This window comes from Python bivittatus, unplaced genomic scaffold (genome assembly GCF_059951505.1).
Source record: "Python bivittatus isolate LINGU-HERP-01145 unplaced genomic scaffold, Pbiv_v1 ctg000340_np1212, whole genome shotgun sequence".
Taxonomy (NCBI): domain Eukaryota; kingdom Metazoa; phylum Chordata; class Lepidosauria; order Squamata; family Pythonidae; genus Python; species Python bivittatus.
In genome coordinates, this window is record NW_028277056.1 from 8,120,827 (window position 1) to 8,145,682 (window position 24,856).

General features: G+C 39.5%; 1 protein-coding gene across 1 annotated transcript in view; it reads right to left on the reverse strand.

Moving 5' to 3' along the window:
• DLG2 (discs large MAGUK scaffold protein 2) overlaps window positions 1-24,856 on the reverse strand; it is a 958,242-nt gene that overhangs the window by 188,583 nt on the left and 744,803 nt on the right. The window contains exons 15-16 of the mRNA XM_088140514.1: window positions 9,058-9,213; window positions 1,904-1,972 (exon numbers count right to left, since the gene is read on the reverse strand). Of these exons, the coding sequence (XP_087996640.1) occupies window positions 1,904-1,972; window positions 9,058-9,213 (225 nt within the window). The remainder of the gene's footprint in view (window positions 1-1,903; window positions 1,973-9,057; window positions 9,214-24,856) is intronic.

Here is a 24,856-nt window from a genome sequence, read left to right on the forward strand (position 1 = left end):
CCCATTGGCACAAATAGAAACATCTTTCTTCTCCTCTCAAAACTGATTGCAGCCTGATGACAACTTTGGCAGAATCACTCTTCCCTCCCTATCTGCAATCCTAATCCAAATTTTTCCTCCCTCACAGAATCAATTCACTTTTTAATTGCATAATTGTTACAGAGCGGGCTATGGGACATCTGTTCAGTGCACGGTGCAAGATTTTTCCTCTACAGTGACACCCTTCCTGGCAATTAAATTTTTTTCAAAGGAAGCAATTTAAAATCTAAATGTTGCACAGGGTTGTGAGGCTGGATGGAAGGGGTTCAAAGTCACCATCTGGCCTCTGGATCAAAAATTCTCATCTGCAGTGCAAAACTACCTTACCAATAAATAGGTAAAATGAAACATGAAGGTTTTAAGTTGTATTAGATCACAGCAGGTAGCACTGTGAATCACACATTGATCGTTGGTCAATTAGGTGGGAATGAAAGGTAGGACCTTGATATGCTACAAGATATAATATTCCAGACTACATTTCTGCTTTGGTCAGATGCCATCTCAAATACTGTGTCCAGTTCTGGAGAACACACTTGAAGAAGTATTCAGAGAAGCTGGAATAAGTTAAGAGAAGGGCAACAAAGGTGTTGAGGGGACTATAAACTAAGTCTTATGAAGAAGAGACTGAAAGATCTGGGAAGGCTTAAGATGGAGAAGAGAAGACTGAGTCTGAACTGAAATGATTCCCTTTGATGAAAATCAAGATCTGTTCTCTGTTGTTCCAGAGTATAGAATAATAGCTATAAATTACAGGAAAGCAGATTCCAGTTGAATTTTAGGGGGGAAACTCCTAAGAGTCGTTTGACAGAGGAACAAATTCTCCTTCATTAGATGTGTTTAAGCAAAGGTGGGTATCCTTTAAGGATCCTTTCACTTGGACTCCATACAATCAAGAAGTCAACCTAAATGGTCCCTTCCAACTCTAGAATGGTATAGCTTTATGGAATATTTTTTAATTGATTGCTATAAACAACAGTCTGCCCTTTAAGCAGAAAATGTGTCATATATGAGAGAAAATTGGGCTAGGTTTTTAATCTGTTTGATGCTTTTTTTTCTAGACAGAGTTATTAAGCAATGATAACAACAACAATGTCCCTAATCAGCAATTAGAAGCAATGACATCAATTCCACTAGTTCAAAACATTTCCACCCATTCTTATAGATTGAATAGCATGGATTGCTATCAAATATTGTCAGTTCTTGCATAACACCAGTAGGTGGAGGTGATAGAAAAGGCAATCTCCCCAAAGATCAATTCTTGCCTCTCTCCCCTCACCCCCCAATTTCCCAGTCTAGCCTATAAACTCTAGATATCCCTGGTGATGTTTGGCTCTGCTTAGCTTTTCAAGATCAGCTACAGTTAGTTAGATATTGTCACCCAGATGGGGTTCCTTCCTGTTTTTTCCCTCTATTTAATCACTATGCTGAGATTATTCTGGACTGATGTATTCTGGATGTGTACTTCTTTGGAGGATCTGATTGTGTACTAACCAGGCCCAAGCATGCTATTATCATTCTGACGGGCAGGTATATTGTCCCATTTCACAGCCTCTGAAAGACCACTAAAATTAGGAACAAATATCTCATAAGGGACAAACAGGATTGAGAGAATCCCATAAAAAGTGAATAGGTGGAGAAGACAACTTAAACAGCTCTGAACTTCTAACTGTCTTGAATACTAGACAGACTAAGGAACAATGCACACTTTTCTGAGCTCTTTAAGAAAGGAGGCAGCATATGTGATATCATAAATTATATTCAGGTGATACTGTACACATAGACTCAATGCTTATGAATTAAAAAAGCTTAAACCAATGTTAATAGTAAGGATCCAAACAACATTATAATATTGGTTCCCCCTTACCCTTCTACTGAAATGGTCCTCTGGATATTCACGGTGGGAGGCTGAGTTACAGTACTATGCCTGGAATGACTGCATGGGAATGACAAGAAAAGGAAGGAAAACAAAAGAAAGGAAAAGGAAAAGGAATTAATAAAACCAGCATGGAGTGTTTTGGGTATTTTTTTTTTGTTTTTTTTTTGTTCATGGAGGTTCTTGGTCTTATTGTGACAAGAATGGTTGGATCATCCAAAATATCAGGTAGGGGTAGATCCCTTATTGATGCACATGGAATAATTGTGCATCTAGTGAAAGTGAAGGGAACCAAAAATATAAAATGGGCAATGGTAGTTGATATTGAGGCTCTGACATAATGCAAGTCAAAGAACTCTTTTGAGAAAATGGGATATATATGTTTGATGTCTTGACCATGCTCTGAAAATGGTTCTCTTTGGCATTACTCTGGAATGTACAGAGATGGACTACCAAACATGTCAGTTTATGGAATATCCATCCATCCATCCATCCATCCATCCATCCATCCATCCATCCATCCATCCATCCATGATTTTTAAAAGAACAAGCTGCAATATTTTGGCTCATTCTAGCTCTCAGCTATATCATTCTGGCCAGGTCCTCCATCCTGTAAATTACATGAATGGGAAACCACTAGTAGGGCTATAGGCAAGACTGGAAATTTAAAACAACCGCCACAAAACAGCCTAGAAGAAGTGAATAGTAAACCAGTTCCATACTGTTAACCAGAAAACTGGATTTGTCTATATAATGAGTAAGAACGGAGCTTTAACTGAAGGACGTTTTACTTTATCCCTTAATTGTAGCAGCGTTTCAAATATACAATTATCCAGCGTCCATAACTAAAACAGACTTGAAGCCAAGATAACCTTCCACTTTTACCTTGATGGCATGTATCAATTTATGAATCGTGAATTTTTTTTTAGAGTTTTCAACACTTGAGCTTTCTTTCTTCTCAATTAGTCGAGCAGCTCACCCCAAAGCGCAGAGTCAGTATTGTAGCTACAAGAGGAAGGTCATACCACAGATACCTATGTCCCATTATATTGGCTGTGTTCATATAATACAAGGAACCTGCTTGAATTTATTCATTTTCTGGGTTCACACAATACATTGGCCATAAATTAGCTATTTGTACAGCATGCCAAGGCACATACACACAAAACAATTAAGTTGGGATGTGCAAATGACTTAAACTTACCTGGTCGAGCATGTTGTGTGGACTCTGCCATAATGAGCGTCTGGGCTGCATTTACCCAACATACTAGGCTAAAATGTGGGTGACTCATTTGGAGTTCTGTGTATTCTGCAAGCCCAGGCAGTGTGGTTAGTGTATGGTTCACAAGTTATGTGAATGCAGGCAATTCAATTCAATAAATAGCAGTTATAAAAACTACAAGTTGATATGTTGCATGCACGTGGCTTTAAATTACTTTTATGTGATTTCTGTGCCCTGCAACAGGACAGCCCCTGGAATGTATATCTAAGACAGCTTTCTTTTTATAAAGAGGGAACAACATAGCACAACTGTATTGTGCCAAAAGTCACACTGGACTTTTGGTAGCTACACGGATACGACCATGTTGATTTCTTTGCAAACGTATGGAAGTGGTCTCGCATTACCTTCTTCCTGAATTTTTTTTAAACTTCCAAGTCTAGCCTACAGCCCTGAAATTTCCTGATGGTCTCCCATCCAGGTACTAACCACATCCAAGCCTGCTTAGCTTTTCAAATTCAGCCAAGTTCTACTCTTAGCAAAAAGATAAGTTGTGGACTCCTAGGACACCTTTTTAAGATGTCAGAGCCCCAGGAGCAAAATGTTCATTTAAACACATCTTCTCGCTGTATCCTACCTCAATGTAACTTTTTTCTCCTTTTTTGAGGGGGGGGTGTCCATTGAAGTCAATAGACAAATAATCAGGCATATGAAACCTTGAAATATTGAAAGAATTCTTGACTTTATATTTTAACTGAAGGCTTTTTCTGTCTTGGATATAAAATATGTCAGTTGAAGTTGTTTGCCCATCCTTGATTCATCATGTCTTTAAAAAATAGTGGCACTGTAGTTATTTCAAGATCTTTAGGAGGAAAAAAAAACATGCACACTGATTAAATGCAAGGTTCCTCTTTCTACTTAAAGAGATGAGCAATTATAATTACATCTCTGGCAGAAAGCCCTGATGAACTAAATGGGGCTTAATCTGAGTATATATAGATGGAATCACATCATGCCTAGATTTATGGTTCCATGCAGACTAATAGCATGCTAAAACACAGCTACCTGTAAATATTAGAAAGAAACAGATAAAAAACAAACAAACAGCCACCAGGGGAGAACAGAATACAGAAATAAAAATGGCAAATGAGCTAGAAGAAAATTAGCATGAAATAAGGGGTCATAGGGAATTAGATCTCATATTCAAAAACCAAGTTCTACCAAAAATATACAATATGGCTCCATTTTCATCTTGGCAATCTTCTGAAGATGTGATCAAACATACACCAGGAACTACTAAAGTCCCTTCTGAGATGTAGTTGGTTATTAAATTGCAGCAGACAGGCTGAGCTCAATACATTTCTCTAAGGCCTGGAAGGGTAGTTTGTGAAATTTGAGAAACCATCATCCCAGTTTGAATGAACAGGAATTAGTACTAAGTATTAAGATTACAATCCTAGGCCGCATGACTTCACCCACTGCAAATATAATAATCACCAAGAATGCTGTGCAAAGGGATTGGGGAAAATGTAAGATCATGAATCAAGATTGAAAACCAGCTTTCTAAAACACTAAGGTAGTGAATGGCAGGAATGATAGCAAGAGAACTGAAGATGAAAAGAAGAAGGAATCACCTCCTGCTTTATTCAGTGTCAGTGGGACACCAGTGGGAAACTAGTGAACTGCAATAGAGCACTAGACAGAAGAAGGAGCTCTGCTGAAGATGGTCAATGTCCTACAGCTAACAATAAGACACCAACAGCCTTGGGAGGAACATTAAGGCGGAAGGGGGACCGGGTTCTGTCTTTCTCTAAGTAAGCATATTTCCAGTGTTTTCCCACCATGGATGTTCATATGGGTAACGCACCGTCCAGGAAAGTAAAACACACTCTTTCCTGCTATCAAGAAACAGACCCCATTTTCATCTGTGCAACATTTGGGTGGTGCAATTAGGTTAGCCACGTTGTGCAAATGAAACGTGTGAAATTAAGGATGCTGTTTTGAAGGCTGCTCTGAACAATAGGTGCAAACTTGCATGTCTGGTGTCAAGCAGCTGTCAGGGTTCCAGCACCTCAATAGATGCCATGGTTGACTGGTATCTCTGCTCCTCCATCTGTTAAATAATTTTCCTACTTTGGTATCACAACCAGTTGTTTGAGGCTTAACAACAACTGGAATGTTCCACCATACGGTGATCTTGGGAGTTGTATGAGAAATGGAAAAGATAGCACATGGCTGCTTCTCTTGTCCACCATTGTTGTCACTAGAAAAGTTTGGATCATGGAAACCAGGTTTGGAGCCATGTATGACACACTAGTTTCCTTTTTGCAGTCCCTGGCACCTGCTCCCAGAATAGAAGGCCTCTTTTTTTTATTTTGCAGGGAGGTTAAGGAGCAAAATGCTGTATTTTTGTAGATGCTGGAAGCACTCATTTCACACCTTAACATTCCCAGTTCATCCCCACAATGCCTCCTGTCCCCACCCAGTTCTGAAGATTGGCCATTTGATCTCCTGAACAAAGGCTAACATGCTTCTTGAGACATTGGAACTTGGACATTCCTGATGTCAATCTACCTTTTGGAACAAAGTCTCCCAAGAACCCTGAAATTCTGGAGCAGGTTGGACACACCTTTTTGTTGCTGGAATAGCAATGGCAGAGGACCATTCCAGGAGCAAATTAAGAATAAATTTCTCCTTAGCACCTCAAAGTAGGATTCACTAATGGAGCAGAGTTCTCTCAGTAGCTCCGTTTCCATGTGGCTTAGTAAGTGGGCAAAGTTAAGGAAATTTGGTGGTTGGCTTCTTGTGGCTATAATATACTCAGGCAGCTAGGGGGATGGAGTCACAAAAGTCAAGATGGCAGCCATGACCTGCTATCACAGCCTTGCTTGTAAACAGGGCAGGGCTTCAAACACAGGCTGTGGCTGTCATCTTGACTGTTTAGCCCAATGCCGTGGACATCCCTGGGCCTGGTGTATGAAAGAAAGGTGGCACATGGGCAGATTGACTCTGGTAACATAAGATTAAAACCTTATGAAGGACAGGGATCCACTGAATATTTCTCCCATATACTGGTTTTAATGCTGGAACTTCTCTACTTTCAGAGTTGGCATTCCCATCTGAAGGGTATTTTGCTTTCATGAAAGCCAGATCTAACAAGCAAAGAACACCACCAGATCAACTGAGGTCCCTGCCTTAGATCCTTTCATTACCTTTTTGCACACTTGTAGGCTGTTGTCTGATGGACTGAAAAATCAGCTTTCACAAGGGTTCCTGGAAGGGAACCTTGGCATAAGCTGGGGACTGTCTCTAATATGATTACTCTATCAGATGTTATTATTATATTTCTATTATTATAATATCTGATAACTATGATGTCAGAAATATGTGATAGCTGTTAATTTAAAATTTCAACTCATGGCAACTTTTGAGGGTGCTTTGGGGTACTTCAAAGCTTTCAAGAACCATGGCATGTTCTGTACCCATGCCCCAACTCCCCATCTTATGTATCTATATCATCTATCTATATCAGCTATCTGTATCTCCATATTTAGCTATATCTATATATCTACATATCTATATCTACATATCTTTATGTCTCACTATCTATATATCTATACTTAAATCTCTTGCTATCTGAATTTATACTGTATCTCCATTATATATTTTGCTATCTATATCTATCTATTAATATAGATATAGGGGGATGGGGAGTCCAGTGGTTTTGTATTTGGATCTGATTTTTGTTAGCCACCTGGAATTACCATGTGTGAGTTGGGCAGCTATATAAATAAATAAATAAATACATACATACATACATACATACATATATAAATCTAAATCTAAATCTAAATCTAAATCTAATCTTATCTCTATCTCTTTCTACCATCTCTGTCTCTTGCTGTCCATGAATTATACTTCAATGTACATATATGTGCAAGGAATATGTCCTGATTTGATCCATCTTTGATTTGAATTTGAGTCCCAACTACATCCTGATCGGGCCTTGTGGAATATAGTCTTCTCTGCCTTTAAGGACCAAGGCTTCAAATGAAAACCCACCACATACATTTTTATTTCCAGTATGATCGTATTCTAGATTCCACATAGTTGATAGAGTTATGGGAAGAGTCACTAATATCCAGGAGAATCCTGGGTCATTCAGGATGAAAGACAAGGGACTGCAGACCTATTCCATCATTCCCTCCTTAATGGATGTTCTCTATTAAGAAAGAGAAGGAGGAGATGGAGAAATATGGGACAGTGACCAATTAAACACACTGCTGTTCAACTGAATGAGGCAAGCATGGTGTTGTGATTAAGAGATTGGACTAGGGAGTCCTAGATTCCAGTCCACCTTCAGCCTTGAAAACTCAAAGAGTGACTGTGGCCAGTTACTCTCTCTTAGCCTAACCAACCTGTGGAGTTATTGTTACTAGGGAAAATTGGAAGAGGGAGTGCTGCATATGCCAAAGATTCCTGGAAGAAAGATGGGATATACATGTATCAAACAAACAAACAAACAAATAAACAAATAAATGTCACTGTTTAATAAAAGGCTTCTGGAAGAATGGCTAGAAACCTTGGCAGTGGTCTACCACTTTTCTACCTCCTCATAGTAAAAGACATGAAGTTTTTCAAAATTATGTGCCCATTCTCCATGAGGTTTCTGCATTGCCCAGTCCACAGACAAACATCCTACACGCTGAATTCAACTTTCTATCAATAGTATGATGGATTCCTCTGGGGAGAGATCAAACCAGAAACCTGCCATACGCGACAGGGGAATTAGAGGTCCCTTCTCTAATTGTTTCTATCTCCAGCTGAAAGACACATAGAAGATGGGGAGATCCCACTCTGCCTGGGACCCTGGAAAAAGCATACTGGCTAGAAAGGAAGAAGCTATAAATATTAGTATAATAAAACTAGAAACACAGATAAAATGAAAGAATGATACAAGCAAAGGGTGCCCATCAGTGAAAGAAGCAACTAACTGATGAAGAAAATTGCCTTTCTTGCCTGCATTGAAACAAGTAAAAAGCTTGTCTAAACATTGGTGGCCCTTGCTTATATGCCAGCTTCCGATGGTGACGACAACAGAGGAAGCCCTCTGATACCTATTTTAGCATTAGCATTTTGGCAAGGTCTTATGGAAGGAGAGACTTATGGAAGGAGAGACTTCTTAATGTATAAGATCTACACGTGTATTTATTTAGCATTTCTCTGCTACTTTGTTGGTGAAGCAATAATGATCTAAAGCAATCATGTTAAATGCACATAGGAAGATGAACATTTGTGGAAGAATGAAGGTCTATCAGAATCCTCCCCCCCCCCATTATCTTTCAGAATTCTCTCTTGTCACAGATTGCTTGCACCTTTTAGAATGAGTGAAAGAAAATAGCCACCCATTTTGTCCTCCTTATCACTGATTTCACCTACTTCCATCTTTCATTTATAAGCACTGCAACTCAGCACAGATGAGGGCACAATGACCTCTTGACCTGAGGGCACAATGCATGCTCTCTTTCTTTCTCAAAGGCTCATAACCAAACCACCGAGAGATAGAAGACTGCAGAAGACTTCAGCTTGAATCCACAAAATGCCTAGCAGAAATGAAAAGTCCCTTTTGGAATTGTCAACACAGAGCTAGATATTCAGTTCCAGGTAATGCAGCTTCCCGCGTTCAGTAAGTACCTTCCCATCCCAAAGGGCTTAGATGCCACCGTGGCTACCAACTCTCCAGACGGAACTTTCTTGATATGAGAGATCATGTTTCTCTGGTGGTCATAAATCAAGAGAGTTGGAAGTCAAGTCTTGGGGGAGGGAGGCTTACAGTGTGGGTGGAACGTACAGCCTATTTCCTGTGCGCTTCAGTGACACCCATGCATTTTAGTATGTGGAAATGAGGAATAAGCACATGCAGTACCTGATGATTTCAGAGTCAGGGAGCAGGCCTATGTGGTAGTGGGGATAGGGAGCTGAAAGGAGGAAGCTTTTGTCACACTCGACAGGGGAATAATGCCTAGGAGAAGGTGGCTTATCACAGAATTTGTTCACAGTGCTGTAAACGGGTTCAGGAGGCCTGGTGATAACAGAGACAAGAAGAAGAGATTAGATGGCTTCAACATGCATACGCCATTGATCGCACAGCTAAAGGTACTCCGAGGCATGCAAAGAAGGTTGACAAGAAAAGGATTAGATACACAAACTCCTGTGAAGTGACAATAATGCTAGTCACAAAAATTGAGAGCGCAAAACGCACAGTACTGTACACGAGACAGCCAGAGGAAAGGAAACTGGTAACAAAACTGTAGTAGAACATTCAGGTCTTAGCTTGTGAACTGGGCTAAAAGCTTCCTTCTTACCTTCTGGAACCCAAGAGAAGAAGGTTTATCCCCACCCTGTAATTTCTTTGCTTCACCAGTGCATTTATACTGAAAAGTTAGACACAGAGCTTTAACAGCCAAGGAAGAAAATTAGGAACACACCATGGGGACAACAGTGCATATAGGTGCTCAATAATCAGAATTTCGAAGGCTCTCGAGTGTACACTTATGGGTGATGCACTCACAAGTTGTGGCAAACTGACATATGTGAATCCATTCTCTACAGTAGTTCGTAAGTTGTTTTAAGAAGAGTAAGGATACAGGAGGCCAAACTGGTCCAGAGCTGGCCTGTTATACAGTGGACCAGGTAACTCAGAATAGTCCTGTGTACAGTTGTAGAGCAATTCTTCTCTAGAAAAGGAACAGGCTAGTGTAGGATCAGAAAATCATTCTCCAGTATTTAAAATAGATAAGGTTCAAAATGAACAATACAAAATACCACCTCCTCTTCTGTGGGCAACAGAATTGAAATATTATTATCATTTAATAATACCAGATGGCGGCCATAATTTAGGACAGGGTACATGATTTCAACCAGAAAGTTACAGATGAAGACCTTGACATCTTCTGTTAAATTTGGGTCACCAATTCTGTGCTATAAACATCTGGATATCTAGCCCCTCCTATTTAATATCTACATAAGGCTGCTGGGTGAGGCTGCTGAGTTTGGGATTAAATATCATATATGTATATATACAGATGATAGCAAGATGTATACTTCCACCCCTGGTCAACCAAGTGAACTTTTGAGGTCTTCTCCCAGTGTCTGGAGGCTGTTTGGGTCTGGACAGAGTGGGATAGATTCAGTCTCAACCCTAGCAACATTGAATAGCTGTGGGCATTTGGACCACTCAGAACTGAAAATTTCCCATTTTTTTTTTATTGGGATTCCATATTTGGGACTTGTACACAATTTGAGGGTCTTCCAGGACTTGTAGCTCCTGCTTGAGGAGAAGGTGGTGGCTGGGATAGGAAAGCCTTTGCACAGATTCATCTTGTACACAAACTGTTTCTGGACTGGGAAGCCTTCCAAACAGTCACTTAAGCTTTGATCACCTCAGATGTGGACTATGGCAATGTGTTCTATTGGGGCTGCCCTTGAAAACCACTCAGAAGCTGCAGCTGATACAGAATTGTAATGGTATGTGGGAAAGACCTTGGGAGACTGGGCCAAGAGACACAGCCTGGGGAATGGTCAGGCAAGAGTCAGCATACCCCGTACCTGGATAGTGGGTGGGGCAAGAAGCTCAGAAGAGACCCTCCTTAGTTTCTTGGGCCGTAAAGGAGACGGGGGGAGAACTGTACCTTCATACCTGCAAGATTCTGTTAATGTAGCTTTGCAATAAAGTAGAATTAGCTCATTTGGTCATGTTTCCTGTCTGGTCTACCTAGTAAGGCTGATAAAAATGCAGAGGTAGTTGAACCTTTGCTTTGTGAGCTATGCTGTTACTACTAGGCTTCCAGGTGCAACTCAGGGTCACCTATAAAGGCCTCCATGGCATAGGGCCTGGCTATCTGTGGGACCTATATCTCCTGTAGGGTCTGCCCATGCTATTCTATCTAACAGAGTTGATATACTTTGCATCAGTTGAACATCTGAGGAGATGCAGGAATTGGGTCTTCTCTGCCACAGTGCCTGCCATCCCCCCAGTGATTTGTGTGGCCCCCTACCCTGATTTCATTTAAATGACCTTAAAAACCTGCTGTTCCTGCAGGCTAGGCTGGGTGACAGACCCTTTGTGGGGATATTTTATGCTAAAGGAGACTCTTTGTTTTGCTCTTTGTGAATGTTTATTACTCTTTTCTGTTTTGTATTGTTCCAAACTATTTTAATAGTATATGCTGTCCAGAATGGGGCAGCCTTATAAACTAGCTAGTTAGCTAAAGTTTGTTGTATCTCTTTGCTGCCATCTAGTGGTTATCCCTATTTTCACAGTCCAGATGTGCTAACCTTAGTTAAGCAGTGATTGGAAAGACCTCTGTCTGAGTTCTCTTGCAAATCAAAGTAGGCAATGCTATTCTAGATGGAGGAAGGAGAATATTAGCATAAGGCAGCTTCATATGTTCGTAACACTCAAGAAAAATATAAACAAAAAGTTAATGGAATCATTGACAGTTATTCATAAATTCTAGACACAGTCTAGACAGTGACATCACAGTTCAGGATGAGGAGTGTTTCCATCTTTCATAGTTGCATTTTAGAATTAAGGTATTAAGGCATACAAACTCTATGGCATGATAGTTTAAGAGTGTTATTTTCCCTCTATTCATGTCAACCATGTGAACAGCTGTTGAGCATCTTCCTTCATTGCTAAACACAGTGTGCAAAGAATAAATACAGTCCCATGTGAACTAAAACAAGCAGGCCGGGCTGCATGTTGGACTCTGGTAGTATAATGTGGCCGCTGATCCAGCACTCCAAAGTCTTAAACCATCATCGCGCCAAGTCACCATTTACAGTTAGGTTTCCTCCTGCCGGGAAGTGATGGACTGCATAGTCTCCTTGTTTTTCAGAGCCAGTTTTGAAAATCCAGGCAACGGATGCACACCTACAGAGGCCCTATGTTCAGACAATCCATCTTTATTGGCTGGATTTTCCTTTCCTTTTTATCGGGTGATATGATAAAACTGAGCAAACAAATGATACAGTGTGCCTAAAAAACACTGTTTTTTGTAAGTCCCTAGAGTCCCCTATTGTGGGGGGAGATGGGTGGCGGAGAAATCCAATAAAATAAATAAAATAAATAAATAAACAGAGGAAGAACAGAGGTTTTACTTCTGGAGAACAACATGTTAAAAGCAAAATAACCTTCCATGACATCAAAAAACCCCCAACAACACTGATATCACCAAGCTGTTCTTCGTCTATTTAAAAACCCTTTTTCAGAGAAGCCTTAAATAACAGGGAAGCAAGCCACAAATTCTTAGTAACTGATGGATGGAAGGAATTCTGTCCTTTATTTTCCAAGGTTCAAAGCATTTTGAAAATACAGGATTGAGAACAAGCAACAGGGCTGACTTTCTCAAAAGAATTTGGCTGGGAAGTGCCCATTGAACAGTCAGTTGAATTTTAATTTTTCAAGTATTTTTATAATTTATGGAGCCTAAACCGTGTCTATCAGAGGAAACGCTTGGAAATCTTCTTCAGAGTATATAAGCTCCGACTAACATCAGTAGGGTTATCTTTTCAATAGTCTGCAGTACTAATCATCAAAGGACAGATAGCTGTATAAATTCATTTTTATCTGTCAGCAGCCATTCATTCTATTTTAACTTCTCTTTAACTTTTGTTGAGAAACACTATGACAAATCATGTAACAGCATGTAATATGACTTTTGAAGGAATTTACTCGTCTTCTCATCAGCATATCTGTTATTCAACCTTCTCCAACCAAATGCCTCCCCCCCTTTTTTTTTGCATACCAAACACTTTATTTGTGACTTTTAGTTAAATTGTGTTCAAAATATTTACAGGTCACCAGGTTGGGGAAAGCTGATTGACTGATGCTGCTATTCTAGACAAATATATCTGGAAGCAAGTCCCACTTGACCCAAGATATGTTTGTCTAGAATTGCAGTTTCAGTCAAGAGGCTTGTTTGAAAGTAACGATGCATAGGATTGCACAATTTTAGTAGATGATGGGGAATTTCCTAACCATGCCCCTGAATTGACCGATATTTTTTTGGAAACGGTAAAGAGGTCTTTGATTTAAGCTCAGTTGCTTGGGACTACATGAATGCTTCCATACTGTTTTATTGGCATCAGTGTGGAAATGGTTTACCCTTGCCTTCCCAAGAATTCCCTGCTGGTCTCCATGGGTGCCTTTTGGGGGAGGAAGAGGGGGGGAATGACAAAATGAGCATTGTGACATTGCAACACAAGCTGCACCCCTTTTGTACTTGTGTCGTGCCATTGCATGCATATGCATGAGGCAGATTTTGCGTTGTGATGCTAGTTTTGTCACTTTGATGACCACGTCAGGGTCTGTGGATGTCACTGGTAGTCTCTCATCTAGTTACTAACTAGGTCTGGCCCTACTTTGATTCTTAGTCTAGACCAGATTAGCCAAGTTCTTCCACTGGCTGCGATGATTTTCAATTTACATAGATTTTATTTTAGGGTATACACCATTGGAATATGCAAAAAGATGCAGCACATCTAAATATTTATTTTATTGTATTTATATAGCCGCCCATCTCACACAAAGGAACTCTGGGTGGCGTTGACGCATTACACTCTCCTAAGAAATTTTATGGATTTGATCATTATGGTTTGGTGGGATAGTAGAAAAGCAGAGTGCTGCTTAGTTGACTTCATTCAAACCCCCAATCTGACTATTCCTGACCATTCCTGATCCAGCACTGTCAGCTCCATAGCAACTTCTTCAATAGCGCTGACTAGATCTTATGAACTGCCCACTAGCCACTAACATGCAGGGTGTGTGTATCAAAAAGGTCAAGATGACAGTCACAACCATGTAATCAGAACCATTCCCTTTTTTGTCTGTTGCCTGCATGTTAAAAAGGAGGGCGAACTTTTACCATGTGGTTGTGACTCCTATCTTGACTTTTTGACTTCTGCATGGATGCCCCTGTGACCAGACTATGTTTACGTGACACCCTAAGCCAGTGTTTCTCAATCTTGGCAATTTGAAGATCCCAGAATTCCCCAGCCAGCATGGAGAAGTCCATCCTGGGAGTTGAAGTCCATCCATCTTCAAGTTGCCAAGGTTGAGAAACACTGCCCTAAGCTATCAGCCATTGCATCCCCCATTACACATGGATCTTTAACCAAGCTTTGTCTAGATCCAAAATAGCTCCCATTTTGGGTTTCCAGAAACTGTATCTTGTACCTAAGATTTGTTGCACATTAGCTTCCTGCTTTCAGCCTCCCCAAATAGTGATTGTTTCATATTTAAACAGTACAGTAAGCCACAAAGTTTGGTGAATAAACTGTAAAACAGCAGAAGGGTCTGTAAAAGGGGCTCTAAGATAGCAGAAGGCCCAAATTTATTAGCTGAGCATTTTAGCTTACTGTAATATATTGTGCAAAGATAGAATTGTGCAGTCTGAAAACTTTTTCCTGAGGAAAAGAGGTTGAATCCAGACATCTTCTGGATCATGTATAACACCAATTCCAAACATAGAAAACTAATGAGCAAGACTCTATCATGAAAAAGAGGGTAAATCTGTCCAAAATCTAAGATTTTCTCTATATGAAGCAAGGGCTTATCTTGCAAATGAAACAGAACATTTTCTTCATTTATTATAAAATCCCCTTAGAAAAAGAGGGCAGTTTGGCATCTTTTGACAGTACTAAAAGTTTGCTTTTGCAAATGCATGAGATTATTAGGAGCACGCATTTATTTATTTATTTATTTATTTATTCATTCATTCATTCATTCATTCATTCATTCATTCATTCATTCATTTATTTATTTATTTATGAGCCGAAAGAACGAACCGTGTAGCCAAAAAGAAGGCACCCAGTTTCTAATCTGGACATAGGAGCCTGAGATCATAGCACTGTCCAGGTCCATCTTCCCCAGTGAACTGGATAAGATGAGACACAGGTAAGAAAGTCGAAGTAAAATATTTGACCAGAATATTTCTGGAATGGAAACAGCAGGAACCTGAGCCTGTATCTTTGCTAGATGACAGTACTGAATGGAAGAACTGTAGATAAGATTGCATGCTTTTGAAAAGATGCTTAGTGCAAAGGAATGAGCAAGGAGTTATACTGTAGGCAAGGCAACAAAAGTAAGATAAAACCCGTTGGGGAATTCTAGGTAATCCTATGCTTTGGTTACAGTTTTCTCATTCTCCCATGAGATGACAAATCAAGTAGAAAACCCAAAAGAGAATCGCTGAAAGAAATTTTGCAGAAGGAACACCACTATGTGATGAAATTAAAGGAAATTTATACGAACGGATTAAAAAGGACTCATGACCTTTTTCGTTCGGCAGCGCTAACTCTTCCAATGAATTCAAACATGTGCAGGGAACCAAAGAAAAAGGCATTAAGGAAAGCATGAAAAAAGAAAAAGAAAGAAAAAGAAAAGAAAGAATAAGGATTCTTTCATGAGTGATCCACATTATTTTATCCACAACCAAAGCACTTTCAAAGACCATACAGCTGCTCAATTTATTGATTTTTATTGTGATTAACACAAATACAAGGCATTTGTTACATTTTATGATTAAAGAAATTACATAACAAATGCAACCCCCCGCCCCCACCCTTGCCCCCCAGCATCTCATGATGTCCTTCCCTTTTAGCTTGTACACAGTTGTCTTTTAATGCCAAACATTTAACTTTACATTCTCAAGCACATCCTGTTTCACATTATTTCATACAAAATTGTCCACACCAGTTGATCGGTCAGCACAAATGCAAATGAACTTTCTGGCTGCTGGGTGTATTTTTTTTTTTGCTACATATTTACAGTAATTTGACCGCCCTATCTCAAGGCTTTGTTTGAAATGGTTCTACCTTCCACAGACTGGACCTGTAAGAGCACCTTTGAATGAGCAACTCCAGATCAGATACATCCCAAAAGAATTTCAACTTCAGTTTATGTATTGGCTAAGAGCTGTTAGGAAGTGGTTATAAAAATATAAACAAGTACGAGAATTCACATGTTTAAGGATTAAAAATGAGTCTAAATGGCTTGCAGTAGTGCAGGAAGTAGAATAAAGGGGAAAAAATGAAACAATGCAATTAAGGATCAGCAAAGGAAACTTCAATATTTCCTTTGAAAAGATCTTTCTTTGCAACAAAAATAACCGTCATCTGTTAGCGTTTCATATACTAGTTTGAATCTAATTTAGATGTACAAGTACCATGGACTTCAATGAGTTTGTCCTTAGCATGAATAAAATTGGATCCAGCCCATTCTGATTACAAAATTTGACCAGAAGTATTATCAGAATAATGTTATTCAAGAACTTGGCAAAACTAAGAGTTTTAGAAGCAGGCAAATGAGCTAAATATGTTGCTTATTATAATCTTTGGTTAAGAATAAAATGATAGACATAATGATGCCATTTTACAATAGGATTCTCTCCCCCCTCCCAACTTGGCTTTCCTATTTATCTATTTAATGAATCAATCCCATTCTATTGATTTTCCATAATTGCACTTAAGTCTAAACCTTTTATCTCTCTTTCTTGTTCCTTTCTACTTATATTAGTCTTCTTATAACTTTTTATTTATTCATAAGTTTTGCTGTGAAGTTATTTTTGCTTCTCTCCTATTTTTCAGGACACAAAGTGGTATTTAATCTGCCATTTTTGTTTGCAATTTTATTTTGCTCTACCAAGGGCCTTTCAAGTAGATCATTTCCGAAACAAGATCCTGAAGACACCAGGATCTGGTGTCACATTCACACACAGAGACCCAAAGACACACACACACACACACATACACACACACACACAGAGGCACCAAATTTTCTTTAAAACAAAATTAAAACAAACCATACCAATTATCCACTTTGACATTTTTGCCAGTTTTAACATACGAATAAATACACATGTGCTTGTACGGATATGTTGCTAACACAAAATAAACGGAAACCATCACAACATGTAAAAATAGTAGAAAACCAAAACAGCAGTGGTACATAAAACCCTCTGACACAGAACAGGATCTAATTGAAAGAAGGTCCAAAAGCAATTAATGCATCTGAAAGCTAAGGAGAGAGTTTGCCTCTGAATTACCAAACAGTAGGCAATACAGTAATACCTCGGTTCACGAACGCTTCCGTTCATGAGCAATTCAGTTCGCGAACAGCAGCGTTCACAAAATTTTGCTTCCATTCATGAACTCCGCATTGGGTGACGGACACGACCCGTGGCCATCTTCCCTGCTCTGACACATGGTTGTGGCTTCCTCTAGGCGAGATCGCGGTCACAGACAGACACTTGCTGTGAAGCTTTTTGGTGTCGCCTCAAGCAAGGTTAGCGTTCTCTCTCTTCATACTGTACTGTACTGTACTTTGTTTCATATTTTTGTGGTAAAAAAAAAATACATATGGTTCAGAACGGATTAACCTTATTTACATTGAACCTTATGGGGAAATTTGATTTGGTTGGCGACCAATTCGGATCACGACCACATTTGTAGGGGTCAGAACGGATTAACCTTATTTACATTGAACGTTACGGGGAAATTTGATTCGGTTCGCGACCAATTCAGCTCGCGACCAGAATCGTGGAACGAATTAAGTTTGTGAACCGAGGTACCACTGTATTAATGGTTAATATCCTTCTTGTGGATTTCCAAAAGATTATGGTTTGCCCATGGCAAAAAAAGAAAAAAGATTGCTGGAATACATTAGCCCTTCAACTGATCCAGGAATCTCATATTGTTAATGAAAGAAACAAAGATATTGGGCAAAAGATCTCCCCAAAATTGGGATAATTAGGCAACTGCCACAGAAATGCCTTGATGGTGGTGGCTACTTACTTAAAGTACCCAGAGAAGGTCTAAAAAATGTTAAACATCTGGGTAGGTTTAAGTAAGAGACAGTGTTTCCTCAAACATCTGTTTGGGTAGTGATAGAAGTTTTAACTAATAACTAATTCAATGAAAGAGTAACAAACCAAGAGATTCAAATGGAGCATCCAACTGATTCATGCTGAAAGGACGTTAAGATCTGGAATTTTGGTACTAAGGTATAGAAAAACCTGTCCTTTGTGGATAAACTATCTATACAGCCTTGAATTAGGCCATGGCTCGCCTTAACCATGATTAGTTGAATAGGCCACAGTAGAATGGTTCAAGCCAAAAACCAGGATTACAAAGGCCAGATTCACACATGTGTAAAATCCAATCCAAATAACCTATAATATAGGTTAGAACAGTGTTTCTCAACCGTGGCAACTTGAAGATGTATGGATTTCAACTCCCAGAATTCCCCAGCCAGCATGCTGGCTGGAGAATTCTGGGAGTTGAAGTCCACACATCTTCAAATTGCAAAGTTGAGAAACACTGGGTTAGAATAATATGTGAGCCCTGACTACATTTCAGTAGAGGAAGCAACCTGGAACAGCATTTATTAAATTGCTGTTAATAAATATCAAGAAAATGGCCATTTAGTTATTCACAACCAATCATCATCTGAAGTGTTCATATATTCTTCAGTCCTCATTTAGATCAATCCAGGATACTAGTTACCATCACCTCTTTAACTGGCTTTGTGATGTTTTTGATAGATTCTGCTCCAGGTTCTCCGCTGTAAGCTGCCTTAAGGTCCTTGTGATGGAAACGTGGAGGAATAATATTAGCTGTAGTATCAATCATTATAATGATATTAATAATAAGGCTACCATGCCTGGGCTGCAAAAACCTAAATGACCACCAGAGGGCAGTGGGACAGAATTAAAGATTCTTCCATCTCATGGCTGCCATCTAGTTGCAACCCACGTATAGTAGCCATAAATAACAACAACCATTATAACAACAACAATAATAAATCTGCAGGATATCATCATGCTCAGATCATTATACAGAGAATGAAAGGAAAGCATTAAGGAAACAAATGAGGTACAGAAAAAAGTAGTCTGATTATGGCTTTACCATTGAGAAACTAACAAAAGGGAAGCTTCAGCTCAGTAACAACCTACCGATGCCATAGTTCTGAAATTCTCATTACTCCTGGCCGAAATGGGCATTTGTCTTTTCTTTTTGCCACCTACTTTATATGATTATTCTTTTGCTTCCCCAAAACCCCATCCAGAGCTTGCGAGACGCTACAACTCAGTGAACCTTGACTAATCAATATTCACTCCAAAGATCTGAAATGACACAGGATCCAACCTTTGCACTGATGGGGTTCCTTGGGGGAAGTCAAAGCATCTACTCATATTGTACAGTTTATGCAAAACACACAAGCAGCTGGCTGCTCTTGGTAAAGAAACAATTTCCACTTGAGAATACTCTTCATGTTTTCGTTTGCTCTTTACATCGTCATAACATCACCATTTCCGAGTGGTAAAGAATTAAATAATTAAGGACATATCCCATGGTGAAAGATATTGCTTCTAGAGTTTTTTTTTTTTTAAAGAATCTTCAACACGGAGCCATAGTTTGGTCACAGAATGCATCCTTAACTTGCTAAGACTGTAGATCTGATTCTTCAGAGATCCTTCTCTATGGTTGCTAAGGAAGTTCTGCAAGCCCATCCTAGCACCCATGTTCATTATCAACAATGTATAGGCACCTTTTAGAATGAACATTCAATTTGACATTGTCCAGATCTTCTGTCATTCACTGAAGCCCTGTATGAATGGAGTACGAGTCCCAGATAAAATCCTCTATTTTCCTGTAGATGTGAATGGCCGGAGTTCATTAGCAGGTTTATTTATTTATTTGTTTGTTATATGGCGGCTCATCTCATGACAGGAAGTTTCTATTATTACTAGCTATTACTTTGAACAATCCCACATATCCTTCTGAGAACCCTCAGGTTTAAACCTTCAAAACAACCTAATAGGGCAAACTTCTTTAGCCTGGGTGCCTTTCGGATATATAAGTTCAACTTACAGAATACTCAGCAATGCAAAGTTAGTTGGAATTCTGCAAACTGAAGTCCACACATCTGGAGGGCATTCAGGCTGGGAAGGTCTGAAAGTTGAACTTGGCCTCTAGGACATTGTTATTTTATTCCTATGATCAAAATTCAGAAACATAATGTTCTTAGCCCTAAACAATAATCTGTTGGAACAACAATAAGCTATCAACTCAAAAGCACCCCTCTTTCTGCAGAACGTTTCCAAATTTGTTAAAAATATTTCTTCTTCATAATGTTCTCTACAATATTCAGTCTCAGAAACAATGATTGGTTCCACACATCATGATAAGATACAATGTGCCTATCTGGTTTGGCTTAGCTTTTTGGATGGTTGATAAACTAAAGCATATGATTTAGCCCAATATAGGAACCCATCTAACTGTGGCTTATTCAATAAGCCACAATGAAGCAAATCATAACTAAGGATGTGTGAATTTATCAAAAGGCTTAAGTGCTCCTGAGAAGCCCGGCTTTTAAACCATGCTTAAACCACACCTTGCTACCTCAGACATTAACTGTGAACAAGCCTGAACTTTTTCTTTCTATCCAGGTGAAAGAAAGGAGAGGGGGGAAAAAACGGAATTCGCTATCCATTGCAACAATTAATTTGCAAAAACTGGATAGGGACCTGGTATGCCATCTTTGGGTACCTCATCCACCACCCCTGTTACTTCTTCCAATCTCAGTTAAAACCAAAAAAAAGGCAAACCTCTGAACTAGCAAGAAACAATCCAGGTTTCATTCTAACTATAATCTAACAGTGATTTCCAGTTTTCTCAATAAAATTAGTGTCTTTTTCTCTCAGCTCCAGTTGCACCATGATTAGACTATGGCTTTTATGGAAGAATAATTAAAATCAAAACATATCTCCAGGCTGTTGATGGCTGATAAATTAGGCGGCACCTCATCATATATTTCCTGATACTTCCAGATTTCTATTCATACATCATCTCATTTAGAATCATTATTTGCTTTCATTAAAATAAATCTATGGCAATAATATCATCACAGTAGAAAAGACAGCAAATCTAAGGAGAGCTATACATACTTGCAGAACTATTATATACTCTAGTTTCCAACACAATACCATTGCACATGGTGCAGCTCTGAACGAAATGCATTCTTCAAAACCACACAAAAAGGAGTTTGGAAGAAGGTACAACAATAGGATTTAGGTTATTAAAAGGAAGTTCATCATAGACCACATGCAAATGTTTTGAATTCTTGGAATTTACATTGAAGTGATTGGAAAGTCTTTCTGATCACAGCAGTTGTCAAAGCAAGTTGGAGCTGGCTCTTAAATTATTGCCATGCCCCAGCCAAGCTGGGGAAGACTAATATTGTTTCTTGTCTAGAAGAACCCAGATGAAACATTACTCACTGAGTGTATATGGATCAGTCATTTTTTAAATTCAGCCTAAAGTGCTTCAGGTTATTGTGAAGATGAACTGAAGTAAAAGGAAGTATGAGTATTATCACGTCTTTTGGAGATGCTGTTCCAGAAGTATGGACCCTGCACCTTTTATCCTTCTGACCACTAAGGGTGCTAGGGTAGAGTTTACAAGCAAGGGACTCCCTCTTTTGCTTTCTCCTGATTGGAAGATGGCTAATCTTTGTCCTGATTCCCACAGGAAAAATAGAGTTTTTCTTGCCTTCTTCTCCTTCCTTCCACCATACAAGCTTCCTATTGGAACATGTGTTTTCCTTTATAAATTTTATTTGTTCTTTTGGACGTTAAGCCTCTGTCTGTTAAGAGCTTTGTTTCTGCTCATAAAATGAAGCCTGGCTTACTATGGACCCAATGAATGGAGTGGAAGGGTTGTGCAAGTATTTGGATGTGAAGAAGGAAAAAAAGAGCTTCAGAACCAGCGTGGATGTGCTTGTGGTATCTCTTAGAGCAGGATTTCTCAACCTCAGCAACTTTAAGATGTGTGGACTTCAACTTCCAGAATTCCCCAGCCAGCCATGCTGGCTGGGGAATTCTGGGAGTTGAAGTCCACACATCTGAAAGTTGATAAGGTTGAGAAACCCTGCGTTAGAGTCACTAACTATAAAGACACTGCAGCTTTTTCTGGTGTCTCACTGTAGCTACACAACCCTAGGAAAACTCTTGCTTTTCCTGGAAATACTCAGCTTCTATACAAGACCAGGAAAATATGGGGCATCCTCACTAGGTCCAAAGTAACTTTCCCCCTTTGGATAAGAATATTACATGCCTCTAGTTAGCTCAACATTTCCATAGAGAAAGGTAAAAAGAGATACAGGATCTCTCACTGAAACTTCTGTTAGCAGAAACCCACCTGAATGGTGGATGATATTACTACATTATTCAGTATTGTATGATTTTGTAACTCAGTATAGGTATAGCCTATTGGGGCCCCCAATCCTTCCCCATTGCACAGACCAATGCCTGGATATGCAAGCTGGTGGTGCTCGGAAATTCTAGAAGTCTGGAAATGCAATCAGTGCTTATTGCCTTCAAACAGGGCTACCAAAACACCCAGTCCCTGCTGACTGATTGCAAAACACAAAAGTTGGGATAATAAGGGGTGTCTGATACCAAGTAAACAGTGGGAGTTATCAATAAAATGGGAACCCAGGAAACATGTCACTGCCTGATTCACACGATGAGAGCTTCTGTATTCATGATATCATCAGCTGAAGACAAGATCCTCCTTTTTACCGAGTCAGTCACTGTGGCCAGATAATTCTAGCTGCCCTTTGTTTCTGCATCTTCTATATATTCAGCTTGGCTCCCTTGACCTTTTATTGCTCCCCCCCCCCCAAAAAAGGATTATGCAATTTAAAAGCAAAACAAAACATACAACCGTGTGATTTGCCAGTGTTGAGCTGATACCTAAAAATTACATTACAACACACAATCAAAATATTGATCAATGAATCATTAACATTCAACAACAGAGTGGGTAAAGAAGCAATAGTTCAGAAGTACAATCAAAATATTGCAGGAATAATAGACAACCCCAGTCACAACCCTTCCTAATCCTTCTAAATGGTGCGCTAGGGCTGAACTGCAAAAATGCAGATCGTTCTGTTTATGTAGCAGGATTTGTTCTTCCTGCTATAGTTTCCCGAAACAAGAGCAGTTGAAGGATGATAGCACCGCCTTCACGGCTGCCCAATGCACAGAATTCTGTATATCACTGTTTGATAACATTGTCATTCAAAATGGTGTTAGGATTTTTCAGTAATGACCATGCTTCTTTCTGTTTTCCTCTTTTCTTTTCCTTTTTTTTTTTTAATGCACAGAGACACATCACTGCAGCAAACAGGAAGGGCAGACCAAGATTATGTACCCCACAGTTCAGAAATGGGCTTTTTGCATTTTTTCATTCAGTTCAAGATCTTTCTGCTCTTTCCTACAGCTTAGGAAAGCACCTTTAGCAATATCTTTTGAAAAAGGGAAATGCAGAGAACTGAATTCATGGCCTTCAGCATTCACACTATGAACTCAGGTATCTCCACATGTTATCCAGATGTGAACATTTGAAAATTAGCTTCCATCATCAATGCAAATGCTGGATTGGACAGACCTTCAAGCCAATCGAGCTGGCTTGCATTTGTCCCCATGGAAACAAATTAGCTTTCTTTTTTTAAGTAAAAAATACGCAAATATGAATATGCAATATTATCTGATGGTCATATCAGAAGGTATTGGGAAGATCTGAAAACCAAAATACATAATTTATGGAGAGCCCATCCCATCTTGCTGCATATTCTCATCCTTTTCTTTTTTTTTGAAAATGGCATTTACCCAAAGGCATTCAAAACCATTCCACTTTTCTCCCCAATGCACGAGTTCTCACCAAAGCTTTACATTGTTTCACATTTTTCATTTACAGATTACAAACTCATTACACAAGTAAGCAAACTCTCAGTACAATTCGGCATAGCATCAAGACAGCCGCAAAGAGTAAAGGTTTCAGACGAGTCTTTAAAAAAATAAAAAGAATGAAAGAGAAATCAACAGCCGTGAAGGCAACCAAGGCTGACTTTCTAGCTTGTCAATCTAACCACTGGCACATGCTGCCTTTGGTTTCGTATTTTGCAAACGGAGCAACATGAAAATAATTGCGCTGAATAAATAGCACTACGTTTAAGCAGGTTCCCACAAATCTCGTGTCTGAGCACTTTAAAGACACTCTAAAAGAAGGCATAAATTCTTCTCCCTTTCCAGCAGGCAGAAGTGAACAAAAGAGAATACAAGAGTTGGTTTTGTTTGTTTGTTTGACTCAATGATTGGATTTCTTGCACTCATGAAATTCCCCTATTGGATGGCAGCTATCCCTGCTCCAGTGGGACACACCTACCAAGGGAAGTCATATCTGCAAAGAGAGAGAGAAGTCACTAGGGCCAGATCCATAACAGCACTCAAATGTGGAGTGTCTTGCTCAAATGCACCCAAAGGAGGACGCTTTTCACTAGTTACAGGTTAAACACATCCACTAGATGCTTGGGGGGCAAACACAGGTCTAGGAACCTGGGTTGTCCATCACACTCTGGCAACTAATGGTTACTTGGACTAGGTCTTTGACGAAATGCTCAGCTCATCCTGTAGCTAGTCGATTTGTTTCTGCCAATTTGCCACAAATGAAATTGTTCTGGAGGGGAACCTGGGGGAAGGGGGAGGAGGGAGGGAAGATGAATACTATTCATGAAATGGGCCATTTTGAAGGACACGTTTGCCATTTTTTTCTACAGGGCTGTAGAATGACTTCATAGCCAGGACATTTTCAGAAGC